This window comes from Gallinula chloropus (genome assembly GCF_964237585.1).
Source record: "Gallinula chloropus genome assembly, chromosome: 3".
NCBI lineage: Eukaryota > Metazoa > Chordata > Aves > Gruiformes > Rallidae > Gallinula > Gallinula chloropus.
In genome coordinates this window covers 119,145,935-119,171,558 of record NC_140087.1, presented here as the reverse complement: position 1 = coordinate 119,171,558, position 25,624 = coordinate 119,145,935, and the positions used below count along the sequence as shown (strand labels likewise).

Here is a 25,624-nt window from a genome sequence, read left to right as displayed (position 1 = left end):
CTGTTCTGTGCTTTGCCATAAATTGGTCAGATCGTGCTCCCTTGTATGTGCAGCAGGATTTTATCCCAAGAGTTATTGCAGATGGGAAGAATGTTCATCATGGGTGATGCAGACAATTTATTTCTTCAGAGGCTGTAGCTAAAGGCTGACATCATCTCTGGACTCTCACCCTTGGTGGGTCCTATTGTGCTGGCCACCAAACTTGGGAATGACACCCCTGTTCATCTGCAGTGATCCAGCTGTTACATTAATGGCCACAATACACGAGATGAATATTGGCTGTGGTACTAGTCTGTGAATTAGGCAAGTTCCTTGGCCTCTGTAGATCTCAGTTCTTCACGTGTGAAAAGGGAGCAAAGAGGGCTTTCTGGTTCAGTGAGCTTGCTGAGTGGATGAATGTGTTGCAAACTCTGCTTTCAGATGTTGCAGGGCAGTGTGTGTTCCTTGCTTTGCTTCTGGGGAAGACTGATGGGTGCTGTAGCAATGACAGGATGGATTTGGCTATTAGGGGAGCTGGATGTGCTCGAAGCCTGGCTGTGCAGCACTTGAGGCTAGGTCATCCTGCTTTTTTGGTGAGCCTGTTGCTTGGACTTGAGGACCCTGCTTCCAGTGGTTCAACCACCTACAATATCTCTACCAGACATAGCCTCAAACAGACCAAAGGAAACAACAGCAGCACCAATCAAATTTCGTCTTTGGTTTTGAAGCTTTGCTCTAGCTTGCTGCTTACAATAAGTGTAAAAGAATCCCTCTAATTGTGTCTCTAAGCAAAGTATTTTGCAGCTCTGTGCTCCCTGTGTCTCTTGGAGACAATTGCTTTTTGCCACATAGGTGTACCCTCTGGCACGCCCTTAATACCTGGGGGAGAGCTGAAGAGGGGTTCTCCTATGCTTTGCAAGCTGATTCTTCTGAGTTAGCAAGATCTCAGAAGAGATACCTCTCTCTGCCTCCTGCTAGATATCAAGGTCATAGCCCAGCTTTCTTATTTCAGGATGAACAACAAGGGAAAAAAAGATTGAGGGCTTCATGCTGAAAAGAGACATTCTGGGATTCATTCTAATTAGTCTTACAGGGTGCTTTAAGCATAATAAACTTGTTCCCATGGCAAGGTGGAAGAACTGGGGTATATGGCAAGTGGGGTCTTCAATGGATGATTAGAAGAACAGGAGCTGGGAGGAGCTGTAGGCCCCAGTGAGATGGGAGATAGGATCCTGCAGACACCAAGAAAGGATGGCAATACAGATTCCAAAGCTGCGTGCTGCTTTGCTTAAGATTGAGCCCTAGCAAGCCTTGCAATTAAATCTGTAATGAGACTGCAGCAGATTAACAGCTGTCTGACTGTGCTCTGTGCTGGTGGTAGCTCAGTGTGGTTACCAGCATCACTCTGCAGGTCTACCACGTAGACATGACTCTAGAAAACAGCTCTGTTTCCTTCCCAGCTTTAGGGTAACCTTCTTCTCTGTCTCCAGGTGGTGGTGGTGGTGAATGATGTCCCTGCAAACTGTTCTGGTTCATGTTCTTTCCAGTTCAGCCAGGAATTGACTCCCTTAGTCAATGACATAGAGTATTCACCAGGTAATGGGGCTTTGTGTCTGAACAAAAGGGCAGAACCACTTGCCCTGTGAGAGAGACCTGCCAGATGCTGATAATTTTGTGTGTGCATGAGTGTTCTTTTGGGAATCTCTGATTTTATGGAAATGGCACTTCCCAGTGGGGCACTTCTGATCAGCTCCAGTCTTGGTGTAGCACAGACATGTTTTTACAGCAGCATGAGGCTGGTAGAGGCTTAAAGGGGAAAGAATTGGTGGTAGGTGCTTAAAGCAACAGGTGGCCTTGGCTCAACTTATTTTTAGTAAAATAGTAAGAGAAAATGTAGTAGTTGGACAGGGACAGGGAGGAATAAGTGTTATGGGGGTACAATGAACTATTGCTGCTGATGTAGGTATTAGGAGGTGCTGATGAAGATGGTAAACTTTTAACTGTTGGTTGAAAGTAAACACTGGGCATTTCTACACCAAAATTAACTACTCATTTTGTTGATTATATTCCTTCAGATGATGGATCCCAGGTTTCAATAGTTATCAGGGGAGCTGGCTTCACAGAAGAGAAACCGGCTGTGCAGGTGGAGGTGAACAACAGGACTTGCCAGGTCATAGCACTGAATCAAACCAAAGTCGTTTGCCAGATGGAGCTGCTGCCAGTTGGAGTCTACCAGGTGACACTGCTGGTGAGACCTTATGGCTTTGCACTCAATGGCAGCACAGGAGAAGGCATCTTCCTAAGAGTTGAGCCAAAGCTGGTAGCTGTTGAACCTCCTACAGCTTCAGAGATAGGTAGGTCTGAATACCAGACCAGCTCTGAGGGGGCATTTGCTTTCTGCTTCTTGCTTTTCCTGGTGTGTTTCACTTCTGTACTTTGAGTACCAAGGTCTTCATCTGACAAAAAAGCCATAATATGGCTGGAAATATTGAGTTTACACCAAAGCACTGGGGCAAGCTTCATATAAAAAGTGATAGGCTTTCCTTGGTCCTCTGTGGATGCAATCAGTTTCCCAGCAAGTTTTGTTTGAGAATTCTAAGTGCAAGTGCAGGTATATTTATTCTAACAACCCAGAAGGCTGTTGGTGCTTCATGGCTCATCTTTCCATATCCATTTGACACATTGCTTTGCAGTATTTGGAATTATCTGGCCTAACCATGGAATGGCTAGACTTTGAGTTCCATTCAGTTGAAGTGGATTCATATTCTAAGTGATAAAATGGCAAACTCCTCTGTGTTGAGATATAAAGCTGAGAAACTTAGAGAAGCTCCAACTAAACTGAAGCTCCTTCTATCTCCCTTACTCCCCCTCTCCTTGAAATGGAAGAGACAATAAAGGGTTATATATGCCATCCCTTAAAACAAGTGCTTGGAAGATTTTTCCACAGGACCCTGGGGCCACAGGATCATTATGGCTCTCATGTGCCCTACACATGGCACAGATGAGAGGACTTCACCTGAAAGTTCCAGTAAGGTGCCCAGCCAACTGTATCTAAGCCAAACCAATGACTGCAAAAAGCCACCCTTTCTCTTGGGAGAGGGAAGAGTTTCCCTAACTCAATGAGAAATGTGGAGAACATTCTTGGTGGACCTGGATTGTGCAATAAGGACAAATGTTCTCAGCATATGACTTGTTTTCAAACAGCTAGGAATCCATCTACAAACAACGTGACCAGGGTTCACACTGACAGTGAAAGTCACCCAGGTTTTGTCTGGAAACCTCCTCGTTTCACTGAGGAGTTTTTAATTCATTCTAACAAATGTTACTGAGAGCAGGAGTACTGGCCTAGGTGCAGCATGAAGCTAGATCAACTATGTGGCTTGCAGAACTGATTGTGCCATGCTCAGCCACCTTGGATCAGACAGAGGATGGGAACGATGGTCTGTGTACAGCCATGTGATTGTCTTGAGAAAATGTAGGGTTCCTCACCTGAAAAGGAAAGATGGGCCTGGGGGAACCTAATGAGGTTCAACACTGCCAAGTGTCAGGTGTTGCACTTGGGACGGAAGAATCCCAGACACAGATACAGACTGGGAGAAGAGCTTCTTGACAGTAGCTCTGCTGAGAAGGACTTGGGGATTGTAGTGGATGAGAAGCTTGACATGAGCCAGCAGTGTGCTCTTGCAGCTCGTAAGGCCAATGGTATCCTGGGCTCCATCAGGAGAGGAGTGGCCAGCAGGGACAGGGAGGGGATTGTCCCTCTCTACTCTGCCCTTGTGAGGCCCCATCTGGAGTCCTGTGTCCAGATCTGGGGCCCCCAATACAAGAAGGATGTGGAACTGTTGGAGAGGGTTCAGAGGAGGGCCACAAGGATGAGTAGAGGGCTGGAGCACCTGCCCTACAAAGAGAGGCTGAGGGACCTGGGCTTGTTCAGCCTGGAGAAGAGAAGGCTGTGGGGGGACCTCATTGCAGCCTTCCAGTCCCTGAAGGGAGCTTATAGGCAGGAGGGGATTCAACTTTTTAAAAGAGCAGATAATGGAAGGACAAGGGGGAATGGACTAAAGCTAAAGGAGGGAAGGTTTAGATTAGATATTAGGGGGAAGTTTTTTACAGAAAGAGTGGTGAGGGGCTGGAACAGGCTGCCCAGAGAAGTAGTAGATTCCCTGTCCCTGGAGGTGTTCAAGGCCAGGTTGGATGGGGCCCTGGGCAGCCTTGTGTAGCTCCAGGCCTGGAGGTTGGTGGCCCTGTCTGTGGCAGGGGGGTTGGAGCTCTGTGATCCTTGGGGTCCCTTCCAACCCAGACCATTCTATGATTCCAACCCAGACCATTCTATGATTCTATGAAAAGCAAGACGTTATGGCCACCTCTTCTCTTTGTTTGGCATGTAGGACAAGAAAGATATCCCAACCCTTTTCTTTTGATTTTCTAATCTTTTTCTTTTGTCTAGTTTTTTCCCCCTTCCTCTCCTGTGCAAGGGTCATGTAGTACATGTGGCTGATACTCACTGCTTTGATTTATTAAAGAAAAACGAAGACCTAAAAGAAAAAAAAGCCAGCAAATGGCAAGTTCTAATGCTTGGGCCTTGCTTCTCATTTCCTTTACTGACAATCCAGTTCTCCCAATTACAGTGATCTGTCACTCATTAAAAAGAAAGCAAGTATAATGGTATCTTACATTACATGTGCCTTGAACATTTATAATTGGAAAGAATTACAGCTTCCATCTGTGTTTTTAATTTCTTCCATTTAAAATACCTCTCTTCAATCTTATCGTAAAGTGCACATATGCAGTATTTCATTGCATATGGATATAAGTGTAGATATCAAAACTTAAGAGCATCAGTCTTTACACAACACACATGGATGTTGTACTCTAAATCTGAGGCTCCTTATCTGACAACTATGACGTTAAGGAAGTGGCTTTGGTTTTGAGTTCTTGCTGCTTCTGCAAACTTAACATTACAGGAATGGAAGCCAGGAAGCTTTGTGTGCTTTGTTGTGTCGGGTCCCCCTAGTCAAAATATCACTGGTCGCAGTGGTGCCATGCTGGGAGTTCCCTGTGACCTAATTCTGTAAGAGTGGGATGCCTTTCTAAAGATCCTAAGGTGCTGCAGTGGATGGAAGGAGCTTGCTGTTAATGTAGCTGATTGCTGTTGTTTTGCTGTAAGACAGAGAAAATTTAGAAGATTGAGCTTCTAGACTTCCCTGTTGCTTTAATGAATGAGCAGGGAACGATGCTTTGAGGAATCATAGAATCATGGGGGTTGGAAGGTGCTTCGAGAGCTCATCGGGTCCAACCCCCCTGCCAAAGCAGGGTCCCTAGGTCAGGGCACACAGATTGGTGTCCAGACAGGGCTGGAATCTCCCCAGAGAAGGAGACTCCACAACCTCTGGGCAGCCTGTCCCAGGGCTCCCTCACCCTCACTGTGTAAAAGTTCTTCCCCATGTTGGTGCAGAACTCCCTGTGCTCCAACTTGCAGCCATTGCCCCTTGTCCTGTCTCCACAGACAACTGAAAAGGGGCTGCCCATTTCCCCTTGTATCCCATACTTAAGATATTTATAAACATTAATAAGGTCCCCCCTTAGTCTTCTTTTCTCTAGGCTGAACAGTCCCAAAAGGAAAAGGTACAAGGGACTCTGGCATCAATATATAATGACCTTACCATAGACATTTACTTACAGCACACCTGAAAAGAATCCAGAAAAGCTTGGTTTGTGATACAGCCCTACTAGCACACACAGGAAAATCACACTAATAAAATTTCTGCCTGAGCAGTCTGTCTGTCCAGCCATCATCCTAATTTGTAGTAGTGACAACTAGAGCAAACAGCTGTAAATTTTAAGCAAAATGTCTGATTTTTAAAATTTGCTTCTGAATTGCATCAAAGAACAAAACCCAGGTTAGAATTGGCATTAATGGCCGTTTCTGTTCTCTTTCCTGTCTCTCTTTGAAAAGTCCCTCAGTCTTCTAGTCACTTGAAAGAGCAGGTGGGCACCTTGGCTATTTGCACTGGAATTTGGCGCTGCAGAAAGATCAAGTGCAAGTCTGACTTGTGTTGGGTACAATCCTGTGTGTGATTGCAGAGGGCTCAGCTCTGGCTGGCACAAAGGAAAGCTAAGGATGCTCAGTCCTCTGCAGAATAAACCCCTCCATGACTTTCCTCACAATTCTAAGTCTCAAGCCCCGGCCAAGTCCCCTTTCTAACCCAAGTTTCCTAGACACATGCCACAGGCTTTTTTGACAGCAGGGTGCTTGGCAGCTATTTGAACTGTGAAAGCACCTGCTGTGTTAAGCTCATTTTCCATTCTTCGGGCTTCTTCCTTCCTTCCTTATTTCATTCTTGGGCTGGGGATCTTTCTAAGAGTGAGATCACAGGCCAGACCTTGCCGGCTTAAATAAGTATGTCATTAAAATTTAAACTGAGAAACAAACCTGGTCCCCCTGTAACATGGACAAGAATTCAAATAACCAGCAAGAAGGATCTCTAGTGAAAGAGAGAGCAGGTTGGGAGCAGGTCACCATCAGATCAACTGAGAGAAAGTACTGCCTTTTGTTGTCACCTACTAATAAAGAATCCTTTGCGTATAAAAAATGTTTTACATGGTTAATGTAACAGAATAATTGGTTTTGCAGGAGGACTGAGAGTGGCTCTCAGGGGGACCAATCTGGAAGGGGTAAACTGGGTATTGTTTGGATCTCAGCCTTGCCCAATTTTAGAGGACGACAGAAATTCAACAAGAATTGAATGTAAAGTTCCCTCTCGGGTAAGAAACAACTTTTTTTGGGGGGGTGGAGGGGGAACAGTCAGCAGCCTACAGGCTTTTCTGTGTTTTGGCTTGAGCTACTCTTGGCTGTGGGACAATTTACCATAGACTCCACCTACAGATTAGAGCAACTTAATTAACAATAGATAGATAGGTGATTTAGGAAAACTAGTGAAACAGCTGAAAACCCAGGTTGCAAAGTCATTATCTGAGCCTCACATGAACAAAACTGGGTCTGGGAACTCCAGCAATGTTGCCCATCTCCACTCTTATTTGTTTACTGGTAGATTAAGCACACCTAGGACAGTTGCTCATGTTGTTGAACCCTCTCCAGCCACAAATCTACTTTACATCCAGGCTTCCTTTGGACATTACCCATGTATCATGCAAAAACATGCCAGGGGATTGTTAGCAGCAGTGCTCTTGGCTGCACAGCAAAGTTATACCCAGGATAATGCAAGTAGTTTAAGCACAGGGGTAACTGTCTATGTGACTTGCCACTGCTTATTGTATTATACATACATAGCAAATGTAAACCTGCCTAGTCTGGAATTGTTTTAAGGTTTATAACTGTGCATAAACCTCTCTTTAAAGTCAGTGTAACTGTACCTATTTGAGTCTGGTGTATATGCAAGTTTCTCCAGTGCTATGTGCCTGATTTAAGTGTGGGGGATGCAGGAATGTAGGGAATAACTACTTTTTCTTGGTGCTTCCTTATCCCTGACACCTTCTTCATTTCTGTTTCTAGGGAATAGAAGATGCTGCTGTCCATGTGACGCTAATTTCTGGGTACCAGTCAACAACAGTAGCTGACTTGTTCAAGTATGACCCTTCCTTAAACCCTGCTGTGGCGTCACTGAGCAGAAATAGAAGCGGCATAGCAGGTGAAAAAGCTGCAGATGTGTTGGGCATCGTCTCTAGAAACGTTGTTATCACTTATGGTGGCTGGGCAGAGGGAATTTAAATCTATGGAGCTTGCTCATCCAGTACTGGGGGATTTTTTGCTTTCTGTTAACTTGTCCTTGTGTTTCTTGCTATTCCTGGTTGCTTTGTGTTGCTTTTACTCTAGCATACATGAAGTAGAGTTGCTTGCTCTAGGCCAATATAGATGGTTATCAAGTGTTGTATAGTGCTCCTTTTGCATCACATTTCTCTAACCCTGCTCTGAAATTATCCCACCTATTGATTCTCAGTAACAGGGTCAGTCATGACAACAGAAATGAGGTCTAGAGAGTGTCCTTCTCCATGATTCCAAAGGGTAGGTCACAATGTGCATCACGTGTCTTGCTCATTCCCAGTTCCAAGCCAAACTGCTTCTTCCAGTTTGACCTTGTGATCTGTCACTTCAGAATATGAGCATGGACTTGGTGGGGGCAAAACTCATACATCTCATGGAGTGTTTAGTATTCCTGCCTTTTGAAAGCTTCTGCTTAGGGTTGGGGTTTTTTTTTCTCATTTCCCTCCTTTTTTTCTTTCTTTTTTTTCTTTCTTTTTTTAATCACAAGGTTTCAGTTGGGCCCTGAGAACAGAAGGCAGTGATAGAGAATGATGTCCACTTACAGACAGGTCTTTTTATGTTTCTGTGTGGCAGCCAGGCACCAGATTCCGAGTATCTGAGAGAGGGGGAGGAAGACAGAAAACCCCGTTTTCCTACCCACTCCCATTCCTCCAAGGATGCAATAATCTGATTGCCTTTTTTCCTCTCTTTTTGCATCCTTTCCCATGCACACCTTAATAAAGCTCCCCCCAGACCAGCAGTTTGCTTGGACTCGGTGGGGATGCAAGGAGTTAGGTGTCTGCCAGCACCGAAATACACTTCTTGCTGTTCATCTGACTTTTCTTTTCCTTTCCCCAAATGCCCTTGTCATTTTCTATTACTCCAGAATGCATAAATAAGAGAAAATGTCCTTTATCATCTGAATATTATTTAGATACCATAGCACCAAGGGGAGATTTTTCTAGCCGCGGGCAGCCCAGGTGCAAGGAATTCCTTAATGTTATAGCGTCTTGTGAATGGGGATGTGGCTGAGTTCAATCTCCTATTCAGAACCTCCACAGCTTCGTCTTTTGATATAATTTTCCTCCTATATAATAAAAAGAATAAATAAATTACATCGATGCCTTCCAGGCATCTCGTATTAAGCTGACAATTGACCAAGAGTCCAAAGAGTTCATGCTATTAATATATTCAACTTTCCAGGCTTTCAAACTTTATTTGACTCTTTGAGCACGGAGAATTGAAAATTAGTGGCTCCAAGTCCTGCTTAGAGGAGCTGGTAGATGTAGGGAAGCGTTGTGTAGACTCTCCTTCATGGAAGGAAGGAAGAGATTTCTCTGAAGCTGATGCTGTGGAGCTGAATGGTAACGGTGACCGTACCTGTTGTGGAGGTGATGCTAAAGGCCTCTACCTGGGAGGCAAAATTGCTACTCAGATCTGAATCTCTAGAAAGAAAGCACTGACCTATCAAAGTTCATTTTGATTAAGGCAAGGTGAGAGAGGGGATGGCTGAACACCTGCCTGCCCATGGGTTGTGGGGGAATGAATTCCTTGTCTCTCTTTGCTTGTATGTAGAGCTTTACCTATTAAACTGTCTTTACCTCAACCCACGAATTTTCTCACTTTCACCCTTCTGATTTACTCCCCATCCCACCGAGGGGAGGGAGTGAGTGGCTGTGTGGGGCTCAGTTGCTGCCTGGGGTTAAAGCATAACAGGACCATATGTGGAAATCTGATTTTAGGTACCCAAGCAAATTTTCCTTTACCTGTGAGAGATCTCTGTTAAGGTTAGATAACTCCATTGTGCTAAAAAATGTCTGGCTCTTTTGTCAGGGAATTAGGAAAAATCTCAAAACTCCTCAGCTCCAATTTATGTGAGCTATATAAACATTGCATTTGGCTCTAATGAGCTGTATATATATATAGGATAGACATTTATGGGGAGGGAGCATGGATCCTATCCTCAGTGTGTACCAGTAGGCTGATAGTGGCTGTAGATAGTTATAGCCAAGTTCTCTGTGCTAATGTCCCCAGAGAACCTTGGTGGCTGGTGATCTTATCAGGGATACCAAGGGATGAGTGGGGTTGGGGTACAGAACTACTGTGGTCTTCTAGTTTTGGTGTTGGGCTGATGGACGTGACTGTAGCTGTTCCAGTATGGTGTGATTCCATGCTCTTCCTCCAGCAACCATTAGGTGTGCTAAAATAACTGTTGCCTGAAAAACTGTGAAATAGTTTCATCTTTTTTCTCTCTGCAGGGGGTCAGGAGCTTCAGATTGGAATTTCCCAGTTTGCCAGCTACCGAGGGTCAGATATCAAGGTCCAAATTGGGGGCTCATGGGCACAGATCCAGGTGCAGACAGACCATGGTGTTAATGTCACACTTCCAGCCTTGGCTGTGGGATGGTACAATATTTCTGTCCTCATCAATGGCATTGCCATTGCTTCAAAGAGGTATGTGAAAGTGCGTACTTTCCTTAGGATATAGATGTAATTTTCCATCCTGGTTGGTATTTCAGGGTTAATCTGAAAAGAAAGGTAAAAGTTTTCAGAAGTTCTGTATCTAATGTTGAAATCTGCAGTGGGGTATGAAATGATGAATAATTATCAAGGCATTTATTGATCTGTGGAACCCAAGTCAGCAAACTGCTAATGCTAGTCAATTAACTCCCCTTGGATCAGTAGGAGGCAGAAGAGAAACATTTTTAGAAAACACAGTTGATTTGATGAAAAATGCATATTCAGGCAATCAAAGGTATTCACAGATTCAGGTCAAATGCAGATAAATCCTGCTGTAGGAAAACAGCACAAGGATGAAAAAAAACCCCACCCCAAATTTTCATGAGAGTAACAAAAGCTAGTTTGAAAAATGGAAAAATGCTTTGTTTGGAGAATTTATAAATGAGGCCATTTCCATCTTTTAAGGTGACGCTTCAAGCTTATGCCTAGATAAATGTAGTATAAATGAATTAAAATGTGGAGCTAAACTAACCTGGAAGTGGGATGTGATAGTGCATTCAGAATAAGCAATGTGGTTTTGCTCCTGTCCGTGGGCATAGCTACAGGGATATCTATTTGGCAAAAATTCTTAGGGGTGGGGTGGGCATTTGTAATTGTTTAGGCCTGGCTGGAGGCCAGACGCCCACCTAAGTCAGTCTATCACTCCCCTTTTTGGTGGCAAAAAGCAGCTGCTTGTGGGTTTTTTCCTCCTAAATGTGATTCCCAGAGGTGCTGTGACCATCCTTGATGGGCCTGGCCTTGGTCAGCAACGACTCCGGCCTTGTTTAGGTCGATGTTTATTCTCTGGGGCCTGCAGAGAGCTTCTAGCTGCTCCTTACAGCAGCCATCTGCAACCCCCGGTCTCTACCAGTACCCAGCTACGTAAAACTGTGACGGCATTGATGGGTAATTATGTTGCACCTCACAAGTCTACATATAGCCCCCCAGGTTGCCATTTGATAACAGAGTGTTTGCTCAAATCACAGGGAAAAATTTGGGGGGTGTGGTGGCCTTGTTGACTGTGACATTGAACAAATGGGAGGTGCCAGGAGGTGCCTTGCAACCTAGATGAAGTTGTAAGAAAGAACTGCAGCAGAGAAGAAAAATACTACAAAAAAACCCACCCCAAACCCCCTTCCTGTGTTGCTTGTGTTTTTCAGGGTTGAGCTGTTAATCCAGTACCTCTCCGAGATCTTCAGCATAGAGCCCTGTTGCGGCTCCTTTCTGGGTAAACAGCCTCAGTACATCTGCAACCACTTACGGAGGTTAAAGGGATCAAGGGCACAGTTTTCCTGCAGGAATGGAAAGGGCATCCCATTTCACATCAGTTTAAATGAGGGTGTTTTAAATCTGTGACCCTTTATTATGCAGGCATCAACCGTCAGACAGCAGCAATCTGGAAATGTGGGATTGCAGTGAGCATCCCTCAATCTGGTTGGCTGGCTCAGGGCTCCCTGTGCTTTGAATTTGATTTCCCCAAGTGTTTGCTTGTGTATCCCTGCATGTTCCCATCACAAAAGTGAAGCAGGCCCACACCTGACTCATCTGTGCTGTTTCTTTCAGTCCTTATGCCTCCATCTTTCAAGGCTTTCTTTGTGAAAGTTAGGTGGAAAGCAAGGTACAAATGTGGTTTGAAGCAAACAATAATTTTAAGCAATCCCAAAGGGAACGTTCATTTTTGTTTAAGTTGAAAGGACAAAACAAAAAAATACCCCTTTTTCAATGTTAATTTTAATCAAAAGTGAAATATTTATTAATCCCATTCCAAGCCTTTAAACACTGGAAATAATTTGTGTTTCAGAGCAAAACATCACTGAATTAAAAAGGGAAGCTTTACTTTTAATCTTAAAAAGCAGTTTTGGGGTGGTTGTTTTGGTTTGTCATTTGGCTGAGGGTTGGGGGAGAATTGAATCCCTGTAGTGAATTTTACATGAGCCCTTAGAAATTCTTTTATAGAAGGCAGAGAAATTGCTGTGATGCGACCTCAGGTCCTCCACAGATTGCTCTCCCAGGCTCACAACACATTTCAAAACACAGAAACTCAGAGGCTTTGTGGTACATGATTAGTTCAGTAGTTTGTGAAGTGACCAAGCCTTGAAAGATGATAGCATGGATAGGACTTGGAGAACAAAGCCTATCAGTTTTGAAGATTAAGCTATAATAATAATAAAATATTTCACCATTCTTTTCATATTTAAGGGTAAATTGAAATTTAAATAAGAACTGATTAACTCTTTGGCTGTAGTTTTATGAATGGCTTAAGCTGACTTAAAATCTCATCACTGAAAAAGCACCAGTCCATGTCAGGGGGCTTGGAACTAAATGGGCTTTGAGGTTCCTTCCAACCCAAACCAGTCTGGGATTCTGTCCTTCCCTCCTTTATCTCTAGTCTTTTGTTGTCTCTGGATCCAGGATTTAAGCTCACTCAAAAGGAGTCTCATAAAGCAACTTATTTTTCAGCCAGATCATGGGAAAAAGGAAAGACACAGACTTAAAGGGCAATGAGGTTGAAACAAGGCAGGGTGCAGAGATACCAGCACAATGAAGTAAAGGAAGGTGGAGCCGAGCTTCAGCTGGGCTCCAGGCTTGGAAGCATGGGAATAGGTTGGGAATGCTGGAGGGTTTGCATTTTTATGATTATCAACTCCTAAACTCCAGGCTGCTCCTCCTTCAGTGCTGCCCTTGCTCTCAGCACCCTGAGGGGCAGGGCAGATGCTGCTTTGCAAAATTATGTGAATCCAGACATCAGGATTCATGCTTATTTCAGATAATTAGCACCTACTCTGTTGCATGGTGGTAACAGAGACTCCCAAGGCCTCTCCAGTCAATGTGGAGAGGAAGACTCCACTGCTGTGTTGCAGAACAATGGTGCTGGATCAAAGCAAAGATACTCTTGTCTCTTAGCGTGTCCCAAATATGGGAAGATGGTATGAGTGGAGTAATAGATGATAGTACTTCTCTACAACAGTCTTCCAGCTTCCAACACAAGACACAAGGCCAGCCTGATCTGGAGGTCATAACTTTGTGTCTAACTCTGCCTGAATTGCTTTTTCATATGAATCACCCCATCCATTCACCCCAAGGGTCTGCTATCCATTTGCTATTGTCTTTTGTGGTTTTAAGTAGATACCAGGGAATAAAAAGACCCGTGCAACCACAGGGGAAAGCTGGCAGCCTGCTTTCCTCCAGCCCATGCATGGAAAACCTTCATCAGAGTTGCCTTTGACAGTGGAGAGGGAAGTTCTCTTCTCTTTCTCTTACTGTTCTCCCCATCTTAAATAGTGCAGACTGGGAGCATGTCAGTAGGGGTGGGCTTGAAGCTGGAAGTATTCATCAATGCCTTTCTAGTCAGTGAAATTCTCAAGGGTACATGACCAATGTGCATGGCAAATCTGGCACTGCCTGAGTGGCTGGGCAGAACTGAAGATTGAAGGGTATGCTTTATTTGGGAAAGTATTCACATTGCATCCTGGTCTATGCAGCAGGACCAAAGCATCTTCCCACATAGACAAGTCCCATTCCCTAAGGATTTCAGTCTGTTTATTCTCAAGAGTCCTCTGGCAACCACTCACTCAACTTCTGTGGTGGCTTTCTATTGCCATTTGCTGCTGTGATGGCCCCTGGCTATCTGATACCTTAGCCTCCTGCCCACATAAAATTATCTTGATATGTGACTAATAGGTGTCTTGTTCCAAAAAAAGGACTTAATTTCTTCTTCCATTTGACCTGGTTTAGACTGATGTGCTTATCATCTTTCTCATGGTTTGTGGTTGTTCACTGACAGTTGTTGATCCCTTTCCTGCATATAACATCCTCCCTCCTTCCTTGTTTTGTTTTACTCCTAGGTGGAACGCTGCTCACTATCTCTGGGGTGGGCTTTAGCCAAAATCCTGCTCTGGTTTCAGTTTCAATGAACAAGCAAGCCTGTACGGTTACTCACTTGGCAGAAGAGACAGTTTGGTGCTTGACCCCACCAGTTGCTAATTTGTCTAACGAAGAATCACAAAACCTTTCTGTTGAAGTAAATGTAGTCATCAGCAGTGGGTCACTTCAACATACTCTTTTGACAAAAAGGACCACCACCTTTAATTACCAAAGAGCTTTGACTCCTCTGATTACTGATGTTGAAATGGAAATCACAGACAGCAGCCTGCTCTTGAGGATCCAGGGCATAAACATCACTGGATCTGTGGCTAAGCTTGGACACAGCGAATGTGAACTTGATTTTCAACATGGTAACACGTCTGCAATGTTTTATCAGTGTTCCTTGCCACTGAACAACCTAGAACCTGGGACTTTCCCCATCCAGGTTATCCAGAGGCAGCTAGGGTATGCTCGTGTGGCAGCAAGGTTACAAGCCCTTGTAATAACTCCACAGATAACCTCCATATCCCCATCACGAGGATCAATCTGTGGTGGGATGTTACTCACTATATCTGGTGTTGCTTTAACATCCAGGAAGAACTTGGTATGGGTCAGCCTGGAGGGTAATTATTCCTGTGAGATCCAGAACTCTGATAATGATGACATTAGTTGTATTGTCCTTCCAAAGGCCCATCCTTTGCATTACCAGCAGTTGGCTGAGGCATCTTGGGCTCTTAATGTCACAGTGACAGTGAATGGGATCAGAAGTGTCTGCCTTGGAGACTGTACGCTCCACCTTCATGAGCAGTGGACCCCCTTTGTTGATTTGGTGACGTGGAAGACCAATGGGACATTCACCTATGTGATGATCAAAGGGCAGAGGTTGGCATGGCCAAGTGACAGCCCTGTGGTACATGTGAATAACCAGGCTGTCTGCAAGGTAACTTTCTGGAACGAGACCAGCATCAAGTGCCAGACAAAGTGCATTGCCCCAGGGCAGCACAACATTTCCATATCCAACAGGAACCGTGGGCAAGCTTGCTTCAGAAAGGTGTCCAACATCTTCAGCATCCTGCCTCAGGTCTACCAGTTTTACCCACATAACTTCAGTACCAATGGTGGAGGCCTGCTCACCTTATCAGGTTCAGCACTTAAAGGCAAGAGAATGACTTCTGTTCTCCTTGATCACCACCCTTGCCTCATTTTCAGTGTCACCTGTGTAGCTATCCAGTGCACAGTGCCTCCAGGCAATGGGACCAGAGCTTTGACTCTAAAAGTAGATGGCATCTCCTATTACCTCGGAAGAATAAGTTACAACAAGGAGTTTACCCCTGCTTTCCTTTCACTGGTTATAACTGGTCTCCTTTTAACAATGACCACATCACAGGTCACAGAGGTGGACACTGTCTACGTGTTTGTTGGAGACTTTGCTTGTAGCGGTGTCACCATCACTGGGTCTACTTTGCAGTGCTCAGCTCCTCTGCTCCCTGTTGGCAAGTACCATGTGCTGGGCTTGGATGTCCCCAGGGGATGGGTGTCCTCCAACCTGACATTCGTGTCTCAGCTGGTGGTGACAGCTGTACGTTACAACTGGGGTAAGTCATGACTGCTTTACTGCAGCTCCTCCATGGGGTGCAGGGTCAGGGGAATGCAGTGACTGCTGTTTTTGGCATGAAAGCAAAAATTATGAATTAAAAAAGCAAACGCCTTTGTTGACAACAGGCTATTGGGTTCTGGTTTAAATCCCATTTTCTCTCCTTTTCCAAGGTGACCTGAATGGAGGAGTGCTTTACCTGCATGGAACTGGGTTTTCCCCAGGGAAGACTTTGGTCACAGTCTGTGGCTTCCACTGTGAACTGTTGGACAACATGACGATAACTGACCTGAGCTGCCTCGTCCCACGGTTACACGGTCAGCTAAGACACAAACCCTGTCATTGTTTAAGAAATAACCCCTAAAAACCTATATTGACCCAAACCCAGGAGTTTCTAGTTTATGTCAACCCAGGGTACCAGAGGGCACTTAAAAAATAGGAACTCAAATGTTGTAATGGCTTGGTTTAGGTTTTTTTTAAAAAAACAAGATCCAGGCACAGTCCCCAAACCTGCTTGTTTTTTTGAGCAGGAAAAGATATGGTGCTGGAGTGCTGGAATAAAATATAATCAGAGCACAAAACATGGAAGTCTGGTTATTACAGGAAGATTAGAGGAATAAAATGTAATCAAATTGATCCAAACTGTGAAAACATTACTAACTCTGCTCAAAATTCACTGAGTGGTAGGCAGCAGAGGGAGCTTGGGGGGGGGGGGGGGGGGGAACCACGCTACAGGCAGGACCACAATGCTTATTGCTGACACTAGATGTCAGCAAGTGAATGCTGATTGCTGACCGCTTGCTGCTTGAGGAGGATGCAGAGGATGCTTCACCTCACTAACCAAAGTTGACCTCGCTAACCTCACTCTCACCCTCTACTCTGCTCTGGTCAGGCCCCACTTGGAGTGTTGTGTCCAGTTCTGGGCTCACTGGTATGAAAAAGCCAGGGATCTCCTGGAGAGAGCCCAGCAGAGGCTACAAAAATAATTAAAGATCTGAAGCATCTCCCCTACGAGGAAAGGCTGAAAGAACTGTGGCTGTTCAGCCATGAGAAAAGAAGCCTGAGAGGGGATCTGATCCATGGTTATCAGTATCTGAAGGGTGGGACACAGGGGGCAATGGCCAGCCTCTTCTTAGTGTCTGTGGGGACAGGACAAGGGGTGATGGGCTCAAGTTGGAGCACAGGGAGTTCCACACCAATCTGGGGAAGAACTTCCCGGTGAGGGTGAGGGAGCCCTGGGACAGGCTGCCCAGGGGGTGTGGAGTCTCCTTCTCTGGAGATATTCCAGACCCATCTGGACACTGTCCTGTGTGACCTGTCCTAGGGACCCTGCTTTGGCAGGGGGGTTGGACTAAATGATCTCTGGAGGTCCCTTCCAACCCCTACAATTCTGTGATTCTGTGAAAGGGACACAGACACCATTGCTTTGAAGCAAGTTACAAGAGAGCCTGTCTCTCCCCTAGAGTCACCACCCCTGGGTGTGCTTAACAGGCGGGTAGATGAGGTGCTCAGGGATATGGTTTAGCACAGGACAGGGATGGTTGGACTCAATGATCTTAAAGGTCTTTTTGAACCTTGTGACTCTGTGATTCTCTACTATGGATTTTGCAGCGTGCAGCCTTGCAAGTCTCACCAGCTGAGCTACAAAATTATTTCTCTACCATTGGAGTATTTACAGAAAAACATAATGTCCTCATGGAGGATTTTTATTTTCTTTTAAAATACAGGCTGCTTATCCCTGTGTTTGCCAGGCTATTTCTCTTCCTGAAGTCAGTTGTGTTCAGCTACATGTGGCATTAGTGAATCTGTATATTGAGCGAGATGCTTTCAAGATGGCTTTCCCCCAACATTTAGGGGATTGCCTACCCCCAAGATTTAGAGCATGAGTAGATTTATTACCTGCAGTTAGCCCAGTCTCACCTCGTGGTTTACGTGCTGCTGCTTCCCCTGGAGGGGGGAAGCTTGCCACTTGGCACTTGTACATCCAGTGCTCAGACCTTTCTTTCACAGCTTCGCTCATGTGGGAGAGGTGGCAAAGCAACTGCACGTATGCAGAGCCACGAGCCGTGAAGGAGATGTGAGGGATAGGCCTGTGGTGCCCCAGGGCCCCTTCAGTGCTGAGGGTGGTGTGGCTGGGTTGGATGCTTGTCTGACATATCCCGGTGTTGCTCGTGGGACCGGGTGATGAGAAGTGAAGAGTTCAAGCTGCATTTCTTCTGTTACAGCACGCTGGGAAGCAGAAACACCTCCCCTCTAGCACCGTGGGATGCTCGCTGCCCCGGGCTTTCAGCACTGGGTCATGTTGTGTCTGGCCTGTTTAAGATTAGAGCTGTTCACGTGGGAATCCCCAACCTTATCCATCTAGCTTGTGATCAAATCCGTAGAGCAAGGCTCTGTAGGTAGGAAATGTGACTTCTTTCCCATTTAACAGCCAGTTTTCTAAGACACGAGGAGCTGCCGGTCCCAGCAGGATCCAGCCATAAGCCTGTTCCACGAGGTCTTTAGGAATGGGTGTTAAGTAGGGTTCCAGTGAGATTTTGGCTTGATCATTGATAGGAGCTGGGCAGGCTAAGTGCTGAAATTGTGCTCAATCCAGAGCACAGGAACACAAGCCTAGACTCCTTTATGAGAACTGTTGTTTGTTGCAAGCTGCAGAAAAACTAAATCAGAACAGGGCTTAAATTTCAGTCTCACCCTTAGTGTGTAAGAAAATTAAGAAAATTGAATAAAATTAAGAAAACCATGCTCTCTTCAATGAAAAAATAAAACCAGAAGAAAAAAAAGAAAGGCAAATTGACCCACAAGCTTTTAAAAGTCTGATAAAGAGGTACCTGGCTTGATCCCAATAGCTTGCTTCTTCTCCTTGCCTTGTTCCACATGTTGCAGTGCTACTGCTGAGTGCAAATACAGCTGTGGATTCTGTTCCACTCAGGTTAAATTTACAGAACACATGGTTAATGTCTGTGGTATTGAATCGTGCTCCTATGAAAGAGGGGAAGACTGTCAGGAAGCTTGAGGCAGGTGAGAGAAGTACCAAATGCTCCTATTAAGCAATAGAGAGGAGCTCTGTGGAGAAGGACCTGGGGGTCCTGGTTGATGACAGTTTGGCCATGAGCCAGTGGTGGTGCGCCCTGAGGGCCAGGAAGGCCAATGGGATCCTGGGGAGCATCAAAAGGAGCGTTGTCAGCAGGTGAAAGGAGGTGATCCTCCCCCTTTACTCTGCCCTGGTCAGGCCCCACCTGGAGTGTTGTGTCCAGTTCTGGGCTCCCTGATATAAAAAAGACAGGGATTTCCTGGAGAGAGTCCAGCAGAGGGCTATGAAGGTGATTAAAGGACTGGAGCATCTTCTCTACGAGGAAAGGCTGAAAGAACTGAGGCTGTTCAGCTTTGAGAAAAAAAGGCTAAGAAGGGACCTTATGAATGTTTATAAATATCTGAAGTGTGGGACACAGAGGAAATAGCCAGCCTCTTTCAATGGTCTGTGGGGACAGGACAAGGGGTGATGGCCTCAAGTTGGAGCACAGGAAATTCTGCACCAATATGCAGAAGAACTTCTTCCCTGTGAGGGTGAGGGAGCCCTGGGACAGGCTGCCCAGAGGGGTGTGGAGTCTCCTTCTCTGGAGATGTTCAAGACCCATCTGGATGGTGACCTGTCCTAGGGACCCTGCTTTGGCAGGCAAGTTGGACCCGATGATCTCTGGAGGTCCCTTCCAATCCCTGTGATTCTGTGATATTTGGGAAAGTACCATGCATGAATTTTGCAGTAAATCAGTACATGAGATTGTATGTTTGACATTGGGGTGAGGGTAAAGAAAGCACCTATAAAAGCAGGTGAATCAAGATAAAAGCTGAATCTAATTTGCCTGATTGGAAGGAATTGGATGGTGTGGCTTTAGGGATTTGATGTAATGATGCTTGGGATCTTTGTTAGTGAGTCCTGGATCTACCATTAGCCAGATTACATTGGTAAAAGTGAAAGTTTAGAAAAGAGGAGTTAAATTTAAAGCTAGAAATGAACTGAGGCTGGTTTAAAAGGAAGAGTGGCATAGCTTGATGGGGCTCTTCTTATGGGGCGAGAGAAAGAAAGGAATTTTGGTTGCAGTACTGCAGAAGTACCAAGGAGATGGACTGAGCTAGGACCAAGGGAGACTATAGCCAGGGAAATGGGGTGGTGTGTATGAGTAAACACAGAAGATATGAACAGGATGTGTTGTGCCAATTGAATCCGAGTAGAACTGAGGGCCTCTGATGTTTATTGTGGAGATCAAACCAAAAGGATCCAAATGGTTCCTTCTGTCCTTCAAATACAAAAATCAAATTAAGAAAGAAGGAAAAAAAAAGAGTGCCTATTGATTACATGGCAGGGACGTTCTGACAGTGAGATCTATCAGGCAATAGATGTTTGCAAAGTCACCTCTTGGGACTTGTGAAACTTGGCTGTGTGAAATGAATGTCTCCTAGGGAGCAATTCTTCATAGGCAGAGGTTGGACTTGACCTTAGCAGGTCTTTTTCCCATTCCCTTGTTTTTTGGTTTGTCTTGTTTTTTGGTTTGTCTTCTTTTCACTCCTTTTTTTTGGTTTGTCTTCTTTTCACTCCTTTTTTTTTTCCTTTCCTTTACATCTTCCCTGCTAAGCACATGCTAATGCTGTGATCTGTGGTCCATTTGGTGAGTGGTGGAGAACTGGAGATGTGTGGTTTGGCACTGGGACTTCTCGGGCAGTTGTTCAATCAATCTGCAGCTGCCCTTGGAACTCCTGTAGGTTTTAGCCTCATCACATGTCCAGCAGTTGTTATTAAACAGTGACCCAGAACAAAGCCCTTGTGCTGAGCACCCCAGGATCTTGGCTTAAGCTGGAGTATCCCTCAAAGACAGGATTGGGGACAGTCAGTTCCTAACCCGTTACCAACATGCAGAGATTTGGCTGCCGTTGTGTCTGATCTCAAAAGAGAAGCATTAATGGGGTGAATGCATCCACCTCACTGATGGGATTGTATTATTAGCAGGTTTTAACTTTATAGGGAACATAAAGCATAAAGGAGCATCTTTCTGGGGTTTAAACTCTACCCAATTAAGCAAGGAGAAGTATCGTGTCCCAGAATGAACAGACCTTCCTTTTAGGATGTATTAAGTGTGTTGCAAACTTTAGTTAATGCTTTTTGCTACTGTTGTGGCAGGAGATAAAGGTACTGATTACACCAAGGGATCTTTCCATTTAATGATCAGAGGAAGGGGAATGAAAAGCCAACACTTCCTCCTAGTAAGTATTAAATCCTCTGGGAGCAGGGGAATAAGAGGACATGAAAGATCCCCAAGGAAAGAATGAGAAAGGGACATTGTATAGAAGAGTGGTATCTTAATCAGACGGATAGGATATGAATGTGAGGTCTCTCCTTCCACCTGAGAGGGAGAAAGTAGTTCTAGGTTTGATTCTGGGGTGTACAGATTATACAGGGTTTTCTTGGGTTTTGCTTTCACCAATTGTTTTACAACCTTTGTAACCCAGTACAAGGATGAGATGGAGCAGTTGGTGCTTGGATGTCCTTCTTCTTTGCTAGTTTTGAGAAGTTCTCAACCTGCAACTAGCTGAAGTAAGAGCAGGCATACTCTCTCTTGGAGAAATTCTGCTGCAGGTTGTTGCAAAGGCAAATTCTCTGTAGTATTTAATCTGCTTGGATGGTGTTTCTTTGCCAAAACACAGATATTTAGTGCCACTTAAAATGCCCTTGGAATGGCAGCCTGGCCACCGGGAAGACATAAGGTTTCTGTGGGAACTGTAGGACAACTCAGGTGGCTCTTGGAGAGCAGTGTAGGTGAGAGGGACCTGGGGGTCCTGGTGGACAGCAGGATGACCGTGAGCAGCAATATGCCCTCGTGGCTAAGAAGGCCGACAGCATCCTGGGCTGGATTACAAGGGGGTGGATAGTAGGTCAAGAGAGGATCTTCTCCCCCTCTGCTCTGCCCTGGTGAGACCACACCTGGAATATGGTGTCCAGTACTGGGCCCCTCAGCTCAAGAAGGACACAGAACTCCTGGAAAGAGCCCAGTGCAGGGAAACCAAGGTGATGGAGTGGAACCCTTTCCTGATGATGAGAGGCTGAGGGAGCTGGGCCTCTTTAGCCTGGAGAAGAGGAGACTGAGGGGTGATTTTATTAATGTTTGTCAATATGTAAAGGGTGAGAGTCAGGAGGACAGAGCCAGGCTCTGCTCAGGGATGGCAGCGACAGGACAAGGGGCAGCGGGTGCAGCTGGAGCAGAGGAAGTTCCATGGGAATGTCAGGAGGAACTTTTTCCCTGTGAGGGTGAGGGAGCCCTGGGACAGGCTGCCCAGAGAGGCTGTGGAGTCTCCTTCTCTGGAGACATTCAAACCCACCTGGATGTGTTCCTGTGTGATTCAGTCTGGGTGATCCTGCTCTGGCAGGGGGGTTGGACTAGAATGATGATCTTTTGAGGTCCCTTCCAACTCCCAATGTTCTGTGATGCTGTAAATATAATTTCTGGACAATAAAGGCAAATTATAGGCATGGTTTCATCATTCCTTTAGGCTTCTCTGTCTATTACTTGTCTCTCATGTTTATATGAAGGTCTTTGGGGCAGGGATTACATTTGTCTGTGTTTGAATGGATGCTGAAAAAAAGAGTTGTCCCTGCATTTGGGGAAGGAAAGAGATTAAACATATTGCAAAATGTGTGAAGGTACAATGAGGGTAACTCTTTTCTTATTCTAAATCCAGAGCAAAAAAATACAGGGAAAAGTGGGAACTGTCTCTCTGAAGTTCAGAGCAGAAGAAATGCTAGGTTTTAATATTTTAAAAAATACATTAAACAGAATTAAACTTTTCAAAAACACCCCATATGAAATAATAATTTTTAGCAAAAAGTCTTTTAATATAGGAAATACAGCCTTTTCATATTTTTATATTTTCAAAAAACACTTTCATAATTGCTTAGGGACTAAACCATTAATTACCAATGAGAGTCTCACAACGAACAAGATACCTGTGGAACAAATGTGAATTTTGAAATAAAACAAACAAAAAAACCCCTTCGTTGATAAGTTCCTATTGATCACACTCCTGATACTTGAGGAATACTCTTGGATACTACAGTGCAGACTGTAATATTATCCACAGACCTTTTCAGGAGTTCATTACAACTGTTTGACTAGTTCAGGATTAATGACACTTCTCCTAAAGTCTTTACATGCATAGGGTTTTGAGGGAAACAGTTTTGATCCCTGGCATGATTTAATGATTAAAGGTTTTATTTTATTCTTTTTTAAATTATTTAAACCACACACTTCAGCTGATGTGAATTTCAGTAACAGTTCAGAATTTATTTTTTAATGTTATTGTCTGGGTTTAGAATAAGAAACCCTAATTTCTGTTCTCCTCACTCATTCCTTAAACAAACCTCAAAGCAAAGCAGCTGCTTTATGCCTCCTACCACATCCACAGAGTCAAACTTGGATCAAGTTTCCAGTCACACTCAGGTACAAAGCAAGGTGAAGTGTGAGGTCCCAGTTCACCCAAGCTCCCCAGAAGCCCCCCTAAGCTGTGTCCATGTACTCAATAAACCTGTTTCTGGATTTCAAAGCTGGATAGACTTAAAGTTGTCACATCTCCCTGGCAAAAGATTTGTGCTTTACTCCAGATCTGTAAACCATGGTCCAACTTCCCCAGAAGAAATGTCCATGTTGTCACCTCCTCCTGGATGGGGTTATTTCTTCCCAAAGACTAGTCTGATGCCCAGTGAACAAAGGAGGTTATATGCTTGCTCACAGAAAGCAAAAGGGGCTGATGGAGTTGCATGGAGACCTACTTATCCTCAACAGGATGCTCCAAAAGGGAGGTTGGGATGTACACATCAGGAACCTACAGTGACAACTGTCAGTTGCTAAAACCTGCTTAATGTCAGTGGTGTGTAGGCTGCTTTGAGTTATTTCCCCCCCCTTCTTGTCTTTGCAGCGTCTTTGGCCATTCTCTGTGGCCTGACACATTCTTCTGTTGACTGCAGAGAAGACAGAGCCACCTTCATTGAATGTGACATCCAAGTCAGGGTGGGTCCCTATCACCAAAGAGCATCTGCCTCTTACCTGTACGTCTGTGAGGACAACTCACCTCAGGGGAACTGGAGTGACATCAACCGACCCTGGAGGCATTTTGCTGGACTCTTTGTCAGGTTAGTGTTGCATCCCTCTAACAGCTGAGTGGGACCATCCACGAGCAACACCCCCACAAGGTATATTCCACCCTGCAAAATGACAGACCAAAGGAACACATTCCTAAGGCTGAGGTCTCTGCCAGCCAAGCAATTTAGCCTTGAGACCACTAGAGAGCTCCGCTGGGTTGTGAAACTCATTCCTTCCGTCTATCAAAGCATCTTTAATTCCCCCTCCTTCCCTCCCCATCTTTTTAAAGTGTTTGAGAGACATCAGAAAATCCATCTCGTAAACAGCCCGCTTTGTTCCTTCTTAGGTTTTAATATTTATCTTCTGATCCAAAGCAACATCTGGTGGATGCCAATGGGGAAAAAGATTAGGCATTATGAAAAGCAGAAGCCTTTTTTTTTTCCCCCTCTTTTTTTTTTTCTCCCCCTCCCCCCTTCCCTTCCTCTCTCCAAGCAGTTTCATGAGTAAAAAGTTGCAGAGAAAATTCAGCATGCTGTGCAGTATTTACTCAGCAAGGGTGCTTGGGCACTTACTCAAGGCTCAGGCTTTGCAAACCCAAGGCAAAGAAGTCACCCATATAAATTGGCACCATTGTCTTTCATTGAGTCATGAGGATTTGGAACTCTATGATCCTTGGGGTCCCTTCCAACCCAGACCATTCTATGATTCTATGATTTATAACCACAGAGCATTTACTCCTAGGAGTAAAAGCAAGGTCTGAAGTAAGGAATAACCAGATGAACAAAACTTCCCAAAAGACACTAAACAAATAAAAATCAGAATATCCCTGCAATGATATCACACTGCCCATGATTTGCTGTACAAGGTGAACCCATTCATGGCTTGTGCATGACCACAGAATCACATGATGCTACAGTCCAGGTGTTTTTACAGAGCCACAGAGATTTGGGTCCTCATCCTTATCTGGTCCTTATATGACAGCTGGTGGTGTGAATCCCCAGAGGGAGGTTGGGATGCCCTGTGTTGAGGGAAGAAAACCAACTGGCATTTACTCAACAAAGACAGCAAGACATGAGTCACAATTTTTTTAAACTTGTTTTTTAAAAAAGAAAAATAAATTAAAAGAAAAAAAGAAGAAAAAGAAAAAGGTTTTACACAGTTGCAGCATCCCTGTCAGCCTGTCATTTCCTCCCCACCACCTTTTGAGCTCTGATTAATCTGAGCTGGGTTCCATAAGGGATGGATGTCTTAAGAATTATGAAATTCTTGTCAGTTTTGAGAAAATCTGTGTCAGGGAAAAATAAATTAGTTTCCTGTTAAGGGAGAGGAAGGCAGAACTCTGCCCTAATCTCTTGCTTGCCTAATCTGATGCTTACAGCTGGCCAGCTGGCATGTTCAAAGGCACATTGAGCACAGGTAGTGTCCTGTGATGTAATAGGAGCTGGAGAGGACAGTTTAGTTGGGGGAGACAGGAGAAGGGAGACTTAGAAGTGGGAGAAAAGATCCTAGATTGGAGCTAAATTCATCAGTTCCGTTGTTGCCATAATCTGTTTCAAACCAAGAATCTGCAGTAGCCTTGCCTTGTCTGGCTAAGCTTTGCTTCCTTTGACTCCCATCAGCATAGCCCCAACACAGGTAATATTTAAAATATTAAGACAATAAAACCTGCAGGCTTGATAGGAACAGGGTACCCTAATACATCTCTCTGGATGGTTGGGGTTGGTTTTGCTTCCTGCTCCCTGGGTATCAAAAATTGTGCTCAGCTTTACTGATCAAAATGCATCTGCAAGAAGTTGG

General features: G+C 44.8%; 1 protein-coding gene across 1 annotated transcript in view; it reads left to right on the top strand.

Moving 5' to 3' along the window:
- PKHD1 (PKHD1 ciliary IPT domain containing fibrocystin/polyductin) overlaps positions 1–25,624 on the top strand; it is a gene marked incomplete at its 5' end in the record, with an annotated part of 273,226 nt that overhangs the window by 34,775 nt on the left and 212,827 nt on the right. Inside the window, 9 exons of the mRNA XM_084262525.1 lie at positions 1,470–1,575; positions 2,055–2,333; positions 6,614–6,744; positions 7,493–7,628; positions 10,000–10,195; positions 11,401–11,468; positions 14,086–15,699; positions 15,872–16,015; positions 23,664–23,877. Of these exons, the coding sequence (XP_084118651.1) occupies positions 1,470–1,575; positions 2,055–2,333; positions 6,614–6,744; positions 7,493–7,628; positions 10,000–10,195; positions 11,401–11,468; positions 14,086–15,699; positions 15,872–16,015; positions 23,664–23,877 (2,888 nt within the window). The remainder of the gene's footprint in view (positions 1–1,469; positions 1,576–2,054; positions 2,334–6,613; positions 6,745–7,492; positions 7,629–9,999; positions 10,196–11,400; positions 11,469–14,085; positions 15,700–15,871; positions 16,016–23,663; positions 23,878–25,624) is intronic.